This window comes from Ranitomeya variabilis, chromosome 1, assembly GCF_051348905.1.
Source record: "Ranitomeya variabilis isolate aRanVar5 chromosome 1, aRanVar5.hap1, whole genome shotgun sequence".
Taxonomy (NCBI): Eukaryota; Metazoa; Chordata; class Amphibia; order Anura; family Dendrobatidae; genus Ranitomeya; species Ranitomeya variabilis.
Window position 1 is genome coordinate 374,344,965 of NC_135232.1, and position 16,717 is coordinate 374,361,681.

At 44.9% G+C, this 16,717-nt stretch overlaps 1 protein-coding gene across 1 annotated transcript in view; it reads left to right on the forward strand.

The window, feature by feature from the left end:
• Positions 1 to 16,717, forward strand: part of LOC143760083 (guanine nucleotide-binding protein G(q) subunit alpha) — a 175,609-nt gene that overhangs the window by 110,320 nt on the left and 48,572 nt on the right. The window contains exons 3-5 of the mRNA XM_077249003.1: positions 7,465 to 7,619; positions 9,503 to 9,631; positions 13,958 to 14,087. Of these exons, the coding sequence (XP_077105118.1) occupies positions 7,465 to 7,619; positions 9,503 to 9,631; positions 13,958 to 14,087 (414 nt within the window). The remainder of the gene's footprint in view (positions 1 to 7,464; positions 7,620 to 9,502; positions 9,632 to 13,957; positions 14,088 to 16,717) is intronic.

A 16,717-nucleotide genomic window follows, 5' to 3' on the forward strand; every position in this document is an offset into this window, starting at 1 on the left:
CTCGCAATGGCTCACAATGGCTCTTCACACCTCACTAACCACACCCCTAAGCTCTTGGCTGTGAGATCCCTTCCTGCTGGCCATGATTTTCTGCACAAAAAACGCAGCAAATAATGCTACATGCGTTTTTTCAGCGTTTTTGCAGCGTTTTTTTCATCACCCATTCAAGTCAATGGGTGAAAAAACGCTGCAAAAACGCAGCAAAAACGCTGAAAGAAGTGACATGCCCTATGTCCAAAAAAAGCAGCAAAGCAGAAAAAACTGATCAAACAAAAAACCAACGTGTGTGCATGAGATTTCTGAAATCTCATAGGCTTTACTGGTACTGTAAAAAGCAGCTGAAAATTAGCATAAAAAAAAGCAGCAAAAAAAAGCAGCAAAAAAGTCCTGTGTGAACGTACCCTAAGTGCTATCTTCTCCTCTCTTTGCCCAGGCTTTATTTCCATTTTCTCCGCTGCTGCGCTACTCAAAGTGAAAAAACAAGCTAAGGCACAAATCTTAGAACGTTAAAGGGTTATTCCCACAATGGCAGTGTTTGTCACAAAGCACGTGACTGCATAACTATTGTTAACATAGAGATCCAGCCAAATTGAATTGAATGGGCAGATTTCTTCTCTTCTACTTTTCCCAGCAGCACACTGCTTCTCAGTTATAACACTGTAAAATGAGGATCTGTACAGCAAATCCATACTTGTAGCTCAGGTGTCTTTTATGGGAAGAATAAGTCACTATAAGGAGGTGGCATATGGAAAATTCAGAAATTAAGCTGAATAACTTGGCTTTTTAATCATCAGAGCCCAGTGTAGCACAACTGCTGGGCTGCGCTTTGAGGCCAATGCTAGGGTGGCACAGCTGAGTCTGTCGCATCACACATCTGCTGTGCTGCACTGTGAGCAGTGTGTGATCACTATACAGCTGAGTCTGTCACATTACACATCTGCTGTGCTGCACTGTGAGCAGTGTGTGATCACTACACAGCTGGGTCCTGCACATCACACATCTGCTGTTCTGCAGTGTGTGATCACTATACAGCTGAGTCTCACATCACACATTTGCTGTGCTGCACTGTGAGCAGTGTGTGATCACTACACCTCTGGGTCCTGCACATCACACATCTGTGCTGCACTGTGAGCAGTGTGTGATCACTACACTGCTGGGTCCTGCACATCACACATCGGCTGTGCTGCACTGTGAGCAGTGTGTGATCACTACACAGCTGGGTCCTGCACATCACACATCTGCTGTTCTGCAGTGTGTGATCACTATACAGCTGAGTCTCACATCACACATCTGCTGTGCTGCACTGTGAGCAGTGTGTGATCACTACACCTCTGGGTCCTGCACATCACACATCTGCTGTGCTGCACTGTGAGCAGTGTGTGATCACTACACTGCTGGGTCCTGCACATCACACATCTGCTTGCTGCACTGTGAGCAGTGTGTGATCACTACACTGCTGGGTCCTGCACATCACCCATCTGCTTGCTGCACTGTGAGCAGTGTGTGATCACTACACTGCTGGGTCCTGCACATCACACATCTGCTGTGCTGCACTGTGAGCAGTGTGTGATCACTACACTGCTGGGTCCTGCACATCACCCATCTGCTTGCTGCACTGTGAGCAGTTTGTGATCACTACACTGCTGGGTCCTGCACATCACCCATCTGCTTGCTGCACTGTGAGCAGTCTGTGATCACTACACTGCTGGGTCCTGCACATCATCCATCTGCTTGCTGCACTGTGAGCAGTGTGTGATCACTACACTGCTGGGTCCTGCACATCACCCATCTGCTGTGCTGCACTGTGAGCAGTGTGTGATCACTACACTGCTGGGTCCTGCACATCACACATCTGCTGTGCTGCACTGTGAGCAGTGTGTGATCACTACACTGCTGGGTCCTGCACATCACACATCTGCTGTGCTGCACTGTGAGCAGTGTGTGATCACTACACTGCTGGGTCCTGCACATCACCCATCTGCTGTGCTGCACTGTGAGCAGTATGTGATCACTACACTGCTGGGTCCTGCACATCACCCATCTGCTGTGCTGCACTGTGAGCAGTGTGTGATCACTACACTGCTGGGTCCTGCACATCACCCATCTGCTGTGCTGCACTGTGAGCAGTATGTGATCACTACACTGCTGGGTCCTGCACATCACACATCAACTGCACATCACATATCAACTTTGAAACTCATCAAAGAGAATGAAGACTTCCTAGACAGAACAGAAGCATCTCTACTGGTCACAGAAGGTGAAAAAAGTGTCAGAGAACCTCCAAAAGCAGATGAGTGGAAGCATGTGACCAAAAGAAGCAAGAAGACCATGGAGAAATCACCAACCACACAACTGAAGAACCGATATCAAATCTTTGTAGAGGTTGAAGATGGCACACCTAAGGATGAAGCACTACCAGCAAGCAAAAAAGAAAAGGGTACGCAGCAACAAGTGACAGCAAAAAGTACAGCCAAGAAGCAACGAAGAGTGGTGGTGGTGGGAGACTCACTACTGAGAGGCACAGAAGCAGCCATCTGCAGACCGGACATAACCGCAAGAGAAGTATGCTGCCTTCCAGGTGCGATGATCAAGGATGTGACTGATAGGATACCAAAGCTCTTCAGCTCCAAGGACGTCCACCCATTTCTTCTGATACATGTTGGCACCAATGACACCGCAAGGAAGGACCTACCGACAATCTGCAAGGACTTTGAAGAGTTGGGGAAGAAAGTAAAGGAACTGGATGCACAGGTAGTTTTTTCTTCTATCCTTCCAGTAGACTGGCATGGCACCAGGAGATGGAACAGGATCCTTGATGCAAACAACTGGCTAAGACGATGGTGCAGACAACAAGGATTCGGATTCCTGGACCACGGTGTGAATTACTTGTACGATGGACTCCTCGCCAGAGATGGACTACACCTCAACAAACCTGGGAAACACACATTCGCCAGAAGACTCGCTACACTCATCAGGAGGGCGTTAAACTAGAAGAAGAGGGGACGGGAAGAAAAACATTAGACTCGAACAAAGAAGACCCAGGAAAACATACTCAGAAGGGAGGTAAGAACATTTCTAAAACAATCCACAGCGAGGAGATTGGAACAAAACAAAATCCTCTAAACTGCATGCTCGCAAATGCCAGAAGCCTGACAAACAAGATGGAAGAACTAGAAGCAGAAATATCTACAGGTAACTTTGACATAGTGGGAATAACCAAGACATGGTTAGATGAAAGCTATGACTGGGCAGTTAACTTACAGGGTTACAGTCTGTTTAGAAAGGATCGTAAAAATGGGAGAGGAGGAGGGGTTTGTCTCTATGTAAAGTCTTGTCTAAAGTCCACTTTAAGGGAGGATATTAGCGAAGGTAATGAGGATGTCGAGTCCATATGGGTCGAAATTCATGGAGGGAAAAATGGTAACAAAATTCTCATTGGGGTCTGTTACAAACCCCCAAATATAACAGAAATCATGGAAAGTCTACTTCTAAAGCAGATAGATGAAGCTGCAACCCATAATGAGGTCCTGGTTATGGGGGACTTTAACTACCCGGATATTAACTGGGAAACAGAAACCTGTGAAACCCATAAAGGCAACAGGTTTCTGCTAATAACCAAGAAAAATTATCTTTCACAATTGGTGCAGAATCCAACCAGAGGAGCAGCACTTTTAGACCTAATACTATCTAATAGACCTGACAGAATAACAAATCTGCAGGTGGTCGGGCATCTAGGAAATAGCGACCACAATATTGTACAGTTTCACCTGTCTTTCACTAGGGGGACTTGTCAGGGAGTCACAAAAACACTGAACTTTAGGAAGGCAAAGTTTGACCAGCTTAGAGATGCCCTTAATCTGGTAGACTGGGACAATATCCTCAGAAATAAGAATACAGATAATAAATGGAAAATGTTTAAGAACATCCTAAATAGGCACTGTAAGCGGTTTATACCTTGTGGGAATAAAAGGACTAGAAATAGGAAAAACCCAATGTGGCTAAACAAAGAAGTAAGACAGGCAATTAACAGTAAAAATAAAGCAGTTGCACTACTAAAGCAGGATGGCACCATTGAAGCTCTAAAAAACTATAGGGAGAAAAATACTTTATCTAAAAAACTAATTAAAGCTGCCAAAAAGGAAACAGAGAAGCACATTGCTAAGGAGAGTAAAACTAATCCCAAACTGTTCTTCAACTATATCAATAGTAAAAGAATAAAAACTGAAAATGTAGGCCCCTTAAAAAATAGTGAGGAAAGAATGGTTGTAGATGATGAAAAGGCTAACATATTAAACACCTTCTTCTCCACGGTATTCACGGTGGAAAATGAAATGCTAGGTGAAATCCCAAGAAACAATGAAAACCCTATATTAAGGGTCACCAATCTAACCCAAAAGAGGTGCGAAACCGGCTAAATAAGATTAAAATAGATAAATCTCCGGGTCCGGATGGCATACACCCACGAGTACTAAGAGAACTAAGTAATGTAATAGATAAACCATTATTTCTTATTTTTAGGGACTATAGCGACGGGGTCTGTTCCGCAGGACTGGCGCATAGCAAATGTGGTGCCAATATTCAAAAAGGGCTCTAAAAGTGAACCTGGAAATTATAGGCCAGTAAGTCTAACCTCTACTGTTGGTAAAATATTTGAAGGGTTTCTGAAGGATGTTATTCTGGATTATCTCAATGAGAATAACTGTTTAACTCCATATCAGCATGGGTTTATGAGAAATCGCTCCTGTCAAACCAATCTAATCAGTTTTTATGAAGAGGTAAGCTATAGGCTAGACCACGGTGAGTCATTGGACGTGGTATATCTCGATTTTTCCAAAGCGTTTGATACCGTGCCGCACAAGAGGTTGGTACACAAAATGAGAATGCTTGGTCTGGGGGAAAATGTGTGTAAATGGGTTAGTAACTGGCTTAGTGATAGAAAGCAGAGGGTGGTTATAAATGGTATAGTCTCTAACTGGGTCGCTGTGACCAGTGGGGTACCGCAGGGGTCGGTATTGGGACCTGTTCTCTTCAACATATTCATTAATGATCTGGTAGAAGGTTTACACAGTAAAATATTGATATTTGCAGATGATACAAAACTATGTAAAGCAGTTAATACAAGAGAAGATAGTATTCTGCTACAGATGGATCTGGATAAGTTGGAAACTTGGGCTGAAAGGTGGCAGATGAGGTTTAACAATGATAAATGTAAGGTTATACACATGGGAAGAAGGAATCAATATCACCATTACACACTGAACGGGAAACCACTGGGTAAATCTGACAGGGAGAAGGACTTGGGGATCCTAGTTAATGATAAACTTACCTGGAGCAGCCAGTGCCAGGCAGCAGCTGCCAAGGCAAACAGGATCATGGGGTGCATTAAAAGAGGTCTGGATACACATGATGAGAGCATTATACTGCCTCTGTACAAATCCCTAGTTAGACCGCACATGGAGTACTGTGTCCAGTTTTGGGCACCGGTGCTCAGGAAGGATATAATGGAACTAGAGAGAGTACAAAGGAGGGCAACAAAGTGAATAAAGGGGATGGGAGAACTATAATACCCAGATAGATTAGCGAAATTAGGATTATTTAGTCTAGAAAAAAGACGACTGAGGGGCGATCTAATAACCATGTATAAGTATATAAGGGGACAATACAAATATCTCGCTGAGGATCTGTTTATACCAAGGAAGGTGACGGGCACAAGGGGGCATTCTTTGCGTCTGGAGGAGAGAAGGTTTTTCCACCAACATAGAAGAGGATTCTTTACTGTTAGGGCAGTGAGAATCTGGAATTGCTTGCCTGAGGAGGTGGTGATGGCGAACTCAGTCGAGGGGTTCAAGAGAGGCCTGGATGTCTTCCTGGAGCAGAACAATATTGTATCATACAATTATTAGGTTCTGTAGAAGGACGTAGATCTGGGGATTTATTATGATGGAATATAGGAATATAGGCTGAACTGGATGGACAAATGTCTTTTTTCGGCCTTACTAACTATGTTACTATGTTACACATCTGCTGTGCTGCACTGTGAGCAGTGTGTGATGACTACACTGCTGGGTCCTGCACATCACCCATCTGCTTGCTGCACTGTGAGCAGTGTGTGATCACTACACTGCCGGGTCCTGCACATCACCCATCTGCTTGCTGCACTGTGAGCAGTATGTGATCACTACACCTCTGGGTCCTGCACATCACCCATCTGCTTGCTGCACTGTGAGCAGTGTGTGATCACTACACTGCTGGGTCCTGCACATCACCCATCTGCTTGCTGCACTGTGAGCAGTGTGTGATCACTACACTGCTGGGTCCTGCACATCACCCATCTGCTTGCTGCACTGTGAGCAGTGTGTGATCACGGCATAGCGGAGTCGTGCATCGTCAAATTTTTTGTGCTTGAAGTCGGCTCACAGATGAATATGAACAATTGCACTTGCCCTCATCAGGATGCCTAACCACACGTGCGGTTTATCTGACATAATGTAGCAGTTCCCTATAGTGAGCAGAAGAAAGGAATTGCGCACGCTCACATGTTGTCATTGGAACTACAAGACAACAATTTAAATGGCATACAGGATAAAAAGAGCCTAGGACGGCATCATTAGGGGTTAAAACCTGCAAAACGGACCAGATTTCAGATCTACTTGATTGTCACACTTGAATAATTATGAGACTGCCTTAAGATATATGGTGAATAACCATTTAATGTAAGAAAATGGAAAACTATTATATAGAGTCCACCACTCCGTTAGTCACATGTCCATCTGTAAGCTCTGTATTTACCTGCACAAATGTGGTGCATGTACAAATCTGCCAATCTTCCCAAAATGCAGGTATGCTAATTCTTAGCCTAAGTTATCACGGCCAAATAAAAATACTTAAGTTTCATCCAGAAAACCCTGCTTGTTTTTTTCTCACATGAGAAACGTTTCACCCGGATGACTTTTTTTTTCTTATATAGCAGCAGCAATTAAAAAATTACAAGAACAGCTACGGTTTACTATACTGAAGGGGTTGTCTGGAACTTTTATATTGGTGGCCTGTCTTTCGGATGGGTCGTAGATATGTGATTGGTTGGAGGTTGTGACATTCGTCAGCCTCTCCTATCAGCGTTTGCCGGCGTCAGCTGGATGCTATGAATTGTGGAGCTGCACAGCGCAGTAGGTGGCCAATGTGCAGTACCCAGTCATGGCCCCTAAGCAGTTGATGGTACCACTCCGCAACTCGTCAGTTCCAGCCATTGCCATAGACAGCTGATTGGTGGGGGTTCCAGGTGTCGCTGCCCCCCCCCCTCCCACGAATCAGATATTGATGGCTTAATCTAAGGATAGGCCATCAAGCTAAAAGTCCCAGGCAACCCCTTTAAAGATTTACAATGTATGCATGCGTAATCTGGACTACACAATTTGTAATTGCGATTTACTAAACCTAAACCCATTGTTTTTCTCTTTCTTAAAGGGCCATGCACTGTTAATTCGGGAAGTTGATATAGAGAAGGTGTGCTCATTTGAGAACCCTTATGTAGATGCAATAAAATATTTATGGAATGACCCTGGCATACAAGAATGCTATGATAGGAGACGGGAATATCAACTGTCTGATTCCACAAAATAGTAAGTAATGGTTTGCGTTGTAATAGTGATGCGTGCAGGGGTGCTCAGGTATGAACCAAGTATCGCGGGTGCTAAAGTGACATGTTCGTGTCCCCGCACCTGCAGGTTAGACGGCTACAAAACATGCAAGTACGGGGACGCCAACATCTCACTCGAGCACTCGCGATTAGTGTTGAGCATTCCGATACCGCAAGTATCGGGTATCGGCCGATATTTGCTGTATCGGAATTCCGATACCGAGATCCGATACTTTTGTGGTATCGGGTATCGGTATCGAAACAACATTAATGTAAAAATGTGTAAAAGAGAGAATTAAAATAAAAAATATTGCTATACCCACCTCTCCGACGCAGCCTGCACCTTACCGAGGGAAGCGGCAGCGTTCTTTGTTTAAAATTCGCGCTTTTCTTTCCTTACGTGAAGTCCCGGCTTTGTGATTGGTTGCGTCGCAGTCACACGGGCGACGCAACCAATCACAGCAAGCCGTGACGTAATTTCAGGTCCTTAAGGATTTTAAAATTACGTCCCGGCTTTGTGATTGGTTGCGTCGCAGTCACATGGGCGACGCAACCAATCACAAGCCGTGACGTCACGGGAGGCTGGACACGCGCCCATTTTAAAATGCGCGCGTGTCCAGCCTCCCGGCTTGTGATTGGTTGACCGCGAAGCAACCAATCACAAGCCGGGACGTCATGGGAGGTTGGACAAGCGCGCATTTTAAAATGCGCGCGTGTCCAGCCTCCCGGCTTGTGATTGGTTGACCGCGAAGCAACCAATCACAAGCCGGGACGTCACGGGGGGTTGGACAAGCGCGCATTTTAAAATGCGCGCGTGTCCAGCCTCCCGGCTTGTGATTGGTTGACCGCGACGCAACCAATCACAAAGCCGGGACGTAATTTTAAAATCCTGAAGGACCTGAAATTACGTCACGGCTTGCTGTGATTGGTTGCGTCGCCCATGTGACTGCGACGCAACCAATCACAACGCCGGAACGTAATTTTAAAATCCTGAAGGACCTGAAATTACGTCACGGCTTGCTGTGATTGGTTGCGTCGCCCATGTGACTGCGACGCAACCAATCACAACGCCGGAACGTAATTTTAAAATCCTGAAGGACCTGAAATTACGTCACGGCTTGCTGTGATTGGTTGCGTCCCGGCCACATGGGCGGCACGCGACCAATCACAAGCCGGGACTTCACGTAAAGGAAAGAAAAGCGCGAATTTTAAACAAAGAACGCTGCCGCTTCCCTCGGTAAGGTGCAGGCTGCGTCGGAGAGGTGAGTATAGCAATATTTTTTATTTTAATTCTTTCTTTTACACATTAATATGGTTCCCAGGGCCTGAAGGAGAGTTTCCTCTCCTTCAGACCCTGGGAACCATCAGGGATACCGTCCGATACATGAGTCCCATTGACTTGTATTGGTATCGGGTATCGGTATCGGATTGGATCCGATACTTTGCCGGTATCGGCCGATACTTTCCGATACCGATACTTTCAAGTATCGGACGGTATCGCTCAACACTACTCGCGATACTCTGTGCATACCCGAGCACCCTAGGCAAACTTGAGTAACGAGCAGTACGCTCATTACTAGTTGTAAAGTCTATGCCTATCCTGAACAGAACAGGGGCAGTTTGCTCTTGATATTGTTGTGATGCTTCCCTGTAACTGATTTGTCTTCATTTTCAGTCTGCTGTCCTTGTGAAATGTCACATTTCCTTGTTAGTCTGTCACATGCCTGTTGTACGAATATAACCTTTTCTATGCCTGAGTCCAGTTACACTACTTGATAAATAAGCACTGACTATTCTACATAGGTCACTTACCTATATAAGGATCATTATGATGGCTATGTTTGCTTTCTTACTTTTCTTTCATAGTTATCTTAATGACCTGGACCGTATTGCAGATCATGGATATCTACCTTCTCAACAAGATGTGCTTCGGGTCAGAGTGCCCACAACAGGAATCATCGAATATCCATTTGATTTACAAAGTGTCATCTTCAGGTAAAACAAAGCTTGGAAGAAATACTGTTTTATGTATTGTGGGATTTTAATTCTGGTGCCATCTGCAAAAATCTACCTTATATACTCGAGTATAAGCTGAGTTTTTCAGCACAATTTCTTGTGCTGAAAACACCCCCCTCGGCTTATACTCGAGTCATTGTCCCAGAAGATGGCAGGGGAGGGGGGTGAGCAGCGGGTCACAGAAAGCAGGAGGCGGCTGCTAAAGAGAAATGAATATTCGCAGCACTGGCAGTGAATATTCTTTTCTCTTACAGCGAGCACAGCCGCCGGCTTACAGCAGCTGCTGGGCTATCACGGGTGCGTGCTACTTAAGAGTTATGAATATTCACCTCTCCCCACTCCCATAGGTGTGAAGTGCAGTGAATATTCATTACCTTAATGAGCGGGGACACTTGATCGCTCGGCCGCAGAAGCTGCTGGCACCGTAACAAGATGCATCAAGGGCGCACAGGGAAGATAAGTAGGATTTTTTTTTTTTAATGCTTTTCTCATGTCGGCCATGCATACAAGGATGGGGGGTGAGGAGCCATGCAGACAAAGATGGGGGGTGAGGAGCCATGCAGACAAGGATGGGGGGTGAGGAGCCATGCAGACAAGGATGGGGGGTGAGGAGCCATGCAGACAAGGATGGGGGGTGAGGAGCCATGCAGACAAGGATGGGGGGTGAGGAGCCATGCAGACAAGGATGGGGGGTGAGGAGCCATGCAGACAAGGATGGGGGGTGAGGAGCCATGCAGACAAGGATGGGGGGTGAGGAGCCATGCAGACAAGGATGGGGGGTGAGGAGCCATGCAGACAAGGATGGGGGGTGAGGAGCCATGCAGACAAGGATGGGGGTGAGGAGCCATGCAGACAAGGATGGGGGTGAGGAGCCATGCAGACAAGGATGGGGGTGAGGAGCCATGCAGACAAGGATGAGGGGTCAATGCATACCAGGCTTATACTCGAGTCAATAAGTTTTCCCAGTTTTTCGTGGCAAAAGTAGGTGCCTCAGCTTATACTCGGGTCGGCGTATACATGAGTATATGTGGTAATTCCCTTATTAGTCAGTTTTACAGTTTTGCTTTGATTTAAAAAGCGCTTATTAACCCTTTTCTCACAGGACCAGCTTTTGTTTTTGCCCTTTTGCTATTACTTCCTCTTCAAAGAGCAATAAAGTTTCCTAAATATTTTATTTTTTTAATAGATTGGACGTTTATGGCTGTGGTGATGCTTACTTTTATTTTGCATTTATTTATGAATTTGGAAAAGGAGGCAAATTTTAGGGGGTTTATCATTATGATAGAGCTCATAGGTGACCTGAACCTGCAATTGTGTTATCACTTGCACAGTACACTGTAGCACTTTATTATTGCAATGTATTTTCAGTTAACCAGTCTCCTAGATAGAAATTGCTGGGAATATTCAAGAGAATCCTTTCTGCCATGGTAAACCATCATCACCCCATAATCGCATTGCGATTGTACTACTTTTCATAAGGTTCCAAATGGTCCCATTAAAACTCTTTCCTCTCCATTTCATTTTTTTAGATTTTTCCCCTACCAATCAGCTTCCGCTAGGATAAAATTGAAAACTGAGGTTGTATCCTCCCCAGGTCCAGCATGGTTTTCACTACTGCCCTGGGTTTTGCTCACAGGCTGCAGGTGTCATATCATGACTACATTGGGTATAACGTCTCATGCTGTCTGCCTTGGTAGAACTGCTGTCCCAGTGATTAGCATATGCTCTATTGTCATGACATCACTGCAATCTGTCTACAAAGATCTGGGCAGCGATGGAGACACATCTATCTACAAAGATCTGGGCAGCTGTGGAGACACAGCGCTTGATCTGAAGAGGTTGAGTAAGGGTACTGTCACACAGTACCATTTTGATCGCTACGACGGTACGATTCGTGACGTTCTAGCGATATCGTTACGATATCGCAGTGTCTGACACGCAGCAGCGATCAGGGATCCTGCTGAGAATCGTACGTCGTAGCTGATCGTATGGAACTTTCTTTCGTCGCTTGATCACCCGCTGACATCGCTGGATCGTTGTGTGTGACAGCGATCCAGCGATGTGTTCGCTTGTAACCAGGGTAAACATCGGGTAACTAAGCGCAGGGCCGCGCTTAGTAACCCGATGTTTACCCTGGTTACCAGCGTAAACGTAAAAAAAACAAACAGTACATACTTACATTCCGGTGTCTGTCCCCGGCGTCTCAACTTCTCTCCACTGTGTGAGCGTCTGCCGGCCGGAAAGCGAGCACAGCGGTGACGTCTGACGTCACCGCTCTGCTTTCCGGCTATGGCGCTTACACAGTGGAGAGAAGCAGAACGCCGGGGACAGACACCGGAATGTAAGTATGCACTGTTTGTTTTTTTTACGTTTACGCTGGTAACCAGGGTAAACATCGGGTTACTAAGCGCGGCCCTGCGCTTAGTTACCCGATGTTTACCCTGGTTACCGGGGACTTCGGCATCGCTCCAGCGCCGTGATTGCAACGTGTGACCGCAGTCTACGACGCTGGAGCGATAATCATACGATCGCTGCGACGTCACGGATCGTGCCGTCGTAGCGATTAAAATGGTACTGTGTGACAGTACCTTAACACATGAGTTTATAATTTTAATCTAGTGGGGACTGATGAGGAGTCAATATTTATTTTTAGGTAAAATATTTTTTTTTCTGTCTTAAAATATGGGGTAGCATTAAAATTTGACTGTGTGTTTCAATACTTTGTCATTACTCTAATTAAACAGGGCCTGTCACTAGGTTAAAAATGACCAGTTTTAGGCTACGTGCACACGTCTGGAATTTCCGCGGCAATTGTGCAACTCCCTGCTGCTGGTATATCGCATACAGAATTGGCATGAATTTCCGGCTAAACACTAGCGTTTTACAAGCGTAATTAGCTTGCAGAATTCTAGCGTTTTCCACGCGATCTGTAGCATCGCTTGGAAAACTGATTGACAAGTTGGTCACACAAGCATAGTGTTTGACAAGTGTGACCAACTTTTTACTATTGGTGCTGCCTATACAGCATCAATAGTAAAAAGATCTAATGTTAAAAATAATAATAAAAAATAATAAATCTTGATATTCTCACCTTCCGGCGTCCCGCTCCTCGCGATGCTCCCTGCAGCTTCCGTTCCCAGTAATGCCTCGCGGAAATTACTCCAGATGACGTAGCGGTTTCACGAGACAGCTACGTCATCACAGGTCATTGCCGCAAAGCATCACTGGGAACGGGAGCATTGCGAGGAGTGGGAAGGCTGCGAGGGACACTGGAAGGTGAGAATATCCCGATTTATTATATTAATTCTTTTTTTTTTTTTTTTTTTTTTTTTTTTAACAATTATATGGTTCCCAGGGCCTGGAGGAAACTCTCCTCTCCTCCACCCTGGGTACCAACCGCACATGATCCGCTTACTTCCCGCATGGTGGGCATAGCCCCATGCAGAAAGTTAGCTGATCAATGCATTTCTATGTGTGCGGAATCCCTTCGATTCCGCACAAAGAATGAACATGCTGCTTTTTTTCCAGAATGCGATTCCGACGTGGAAAAAAACACAGCATGTGCACAAAATTTGCAGATTGCATTTTAATAATAGAATGCTTAATGTATGCATTTTTTTTCACGGATTTATCAAGTTTTTATAGCGAAAAACCGAGAAAAATCCTGAGCGTGTGCAACACAGCCTTAGGCTTGTTTTATTCTTGTTGCTGCCCTGAGGATTTTGTTTACTTGTTGTTGTTTTATAAATCCACCAAACACTGCAGAGATATTGGCCTCACTTAGTGTTAATTTTTTCTTACCCCTGAGAATCATGTGAGCAATGGTTCCCACCCCCTCCTCCCTGAGAATCTTTGTACCTTTCTTCTCCTCCCCCTGAGAACCCTGTGAGCCGTGCACCCCCCAGTATTCTATGAGCCATGTTACCCACCCCTCGAGAATCCTATGAGCTGCGCCTCCAAACCTCCTCTTCCCCGGAGAATTCTGTGAGCCATGCTGCTCCACCCTCGAGAATCATGTGCACCATGCTTCCCACTCATCCCCAAGGATCCTGTGAGCCATGCTGCCCCACCTCTGAGAATCATGTGCACCTTGCTTCCCACCCACCCCTGAGCATTCTGTGAGCCTCGCTTCCCCAGCCCCCGAGAATTGTGAGCCACTCCTCTTTTTAAAGACCATGCAGATTAGCACTAAATAAAAAGGACAGTATATCTGTGGAAGAAAAATAACTCCATAAAGTAAGGGTGACGAGTCCTCTTTAATGCTCTATTGCTATTGGCCAGTAACTGTTGCTCTCATCTTTGCAGAATGGTGGACGTAGGAGGGCAGCGATCAGAAAGGAGGAAGTGGATACACTGCTTTGAAAATGTCACCTCCATTATGTTCCTTGTAGCCCTTAGTGAATATGATCAGGTGCTCGTGGAGTCTGATAATGAGGCAAGTAATTCTTCATTTTTCAATTTAGGCAAGAATGTCTACAGTTGGGATCCATTCACACATGGCTTAATTGTTCTAGAGATTTTTTGATAATGAAAGACCTTCATTCATTTATAAGATTTAACCTGTAATGGCCCATTTAGAAGAGCCAGTAATCCTAGGAACGGCCTGTCTAAACTGGACAGCAAGCACCTGACAAACAAAATGCTCAGTCAATTGATGCAATGATTTGTAATCATCGTTATCGGCAGCCCAACATTCTTGGTGATGTCTTGGTATTGTTCACAATAAAAATATCAACGATGGTTCTCTGTGCATAGAACACTCATTGGTGTGCTCATAGGGTCGTTTAATGGCCTGGATCCGAGAGATGTAAACCCACCTTAAGTGTCTGGTTTGTCAATTAATATCACATTTGTCCTTGTCATCTCATTTACTGCTGTTTGGGGAATATACTTGCTTTGCTTGCAGTATCACATACATGGTTCTACAGTTGTGACTGTTCTGTAAAGAAAGCTGCCATGTTTCTCATTCTATACAAACTCACTAACGTGAAGTATTTGAGTTCAAGTTCTCAAGGAATTGTATTTCGGACCACAATGAATTTTATTCCTGTCCAAAGTTTCTGTAAGATTGGATTATTCCTTTAAAGCTCCAGTGTAATATATTGTTGTTCGAGACCGAGATAAACCATCTCCTTGCCATTGTCACAGTGATTGAAAAAGTGAGGCTAGAAAAGTAATGTATCAGATATGTCAGGAGATCATTTAGCTGAACAGAAACTGGCTACACCCTGTTTTGAAGCATCAGACATAAAATAAAAGATGTTCCTTAACCTTTGTCTGAGAAACTGATTTACTGCACATAAATCTTAAGACGCGATCTATTGGCATTGTCACGGATTGAGCACTTGATAACTGTTAAGAAGCGCTGTGACAAGTTTTTCTTTCCCTTTACGTGCTAACTCACCATCCATTTTCTAGCTTTGTAATTTATTTAATCCCAGGTTAGTTCCATCTGTACACTTTCACTTTTTGTTATGGGCAGCTGTTTCAAGTGTTCCCATTTTGACAACCAGTCCAGTAAATGCTTTCCTGTCTCTGACTTTCTGTTAACTGTAGAATAACATTTCTTTCAGCCCCCTGGCAGCTCTTAGGCTACGTTCACATTTGCGGTCAGCGCCGCAGCGTCGGGCGCCGCAGCGTCGCCGCATGCGTCATGCGCCCCTATATTTAACATGGGGGCGCATGGACATGCGTTGTGCTGCGTTTTGCGCCGCATGGCCGCAAGCGTTGGACGCAAGAAACGCATCAAGTTGCATTTTTTTTGCGTCCAACTTTCGGCCAAAAAGGACGCATGCGGCGCAAAACGCAGCGTTTTAGCGTGCGTTTTGCAGCGTTTTTGTTTGCGTTGTGCGCTGCGGCGCACAACGCAAATGTGAACGTAGCCTTAGAACACTTCTCTCCCCACCCAACTCCACACTCCTTGTCAACCTATATGTCACCCATATATAATTTCTGCTTTATATAAGAATCCAGTGATTTGGTAGAAGAGTCTATACAATGATATACTGTCTTTATTAATTTCACTCACTAATGCTGTACTATCCTATAGTGTGTGTTGCGTGCGCACAATCTCCAGTATTTATTATGAGATTTCACTTTATACTACTTCCTTGTCTCCTCTTTGTAAGAGTTGACAGGTATAAACTTATCACAAGCAGGAGTCAGAAGATACAGGCTGAAATGGTATCTCATAGAATACACAATAACTTTACACTTTGCAGCTGCCTTACATACACTACACAAAGACTCTGCAGTGTTAAAGGGAACCTCTCGCCAGAAAAAATTCTATTAACCTGCAGACATATAGTTAAAATGCATATTAATGTGCCCGGTGCCCTCACTTAGCCAGTGCTGCAGGGGGAAAGATGAACTTTATTTTTCCCGCCAGTGCTGGTTCAGTGTCCGGTGGCTGTAACCACTCCCCCGGCACTGACTCACAGCCGGGCCTAATGCAGAGCCAGCGTCAGTCAGTGTGTGGGGTGCGGTTACAGCCTCCGCTCTGTATGCTCAGAGCGGTGACCGAACCGTGCTGCACCGTGACTTAATTTTTTTTTTCGCTGCTTTACAAGTATTATGACAGCTATTTCTTGGTAGCTATGTATCCATTCCCTGAGTGGACTGTGTTAGAAACTTTGTTATAGTTTGAAGTTTTTTCATGTCATTACAATGTTTTTTTTGTTAGGCAATTGACTTGTCCTTAATGCAGTACGCATGTGTACATGGTACCCTTTTAAGAGGTTTTACCTAATTTATTAAAAAAGAGCCAAGAGCTGGGAATATGTCAAATTAAATTAAAAGCTATACTTGGCTCTTTAATACTTGGCCTGTACAGTATAGCCACTCTGGTTGTTAAATGGAGTCTCTCACTTTCTGCAACAACCTATTGCATAGGATCTTGGAAATGGGAATACCCATCTAAGAATCACCGCTGATGACCGTGATCGGCTGCATCGATCACGTGAATGATGTGCTGCACTTGATCACTGCAGTAAGTTAGCGGATACACAGGTCCAGACAACTGGAGTAACTGCACTGTAGAGGTAGGAATTTAAAGAGGTAAGTATA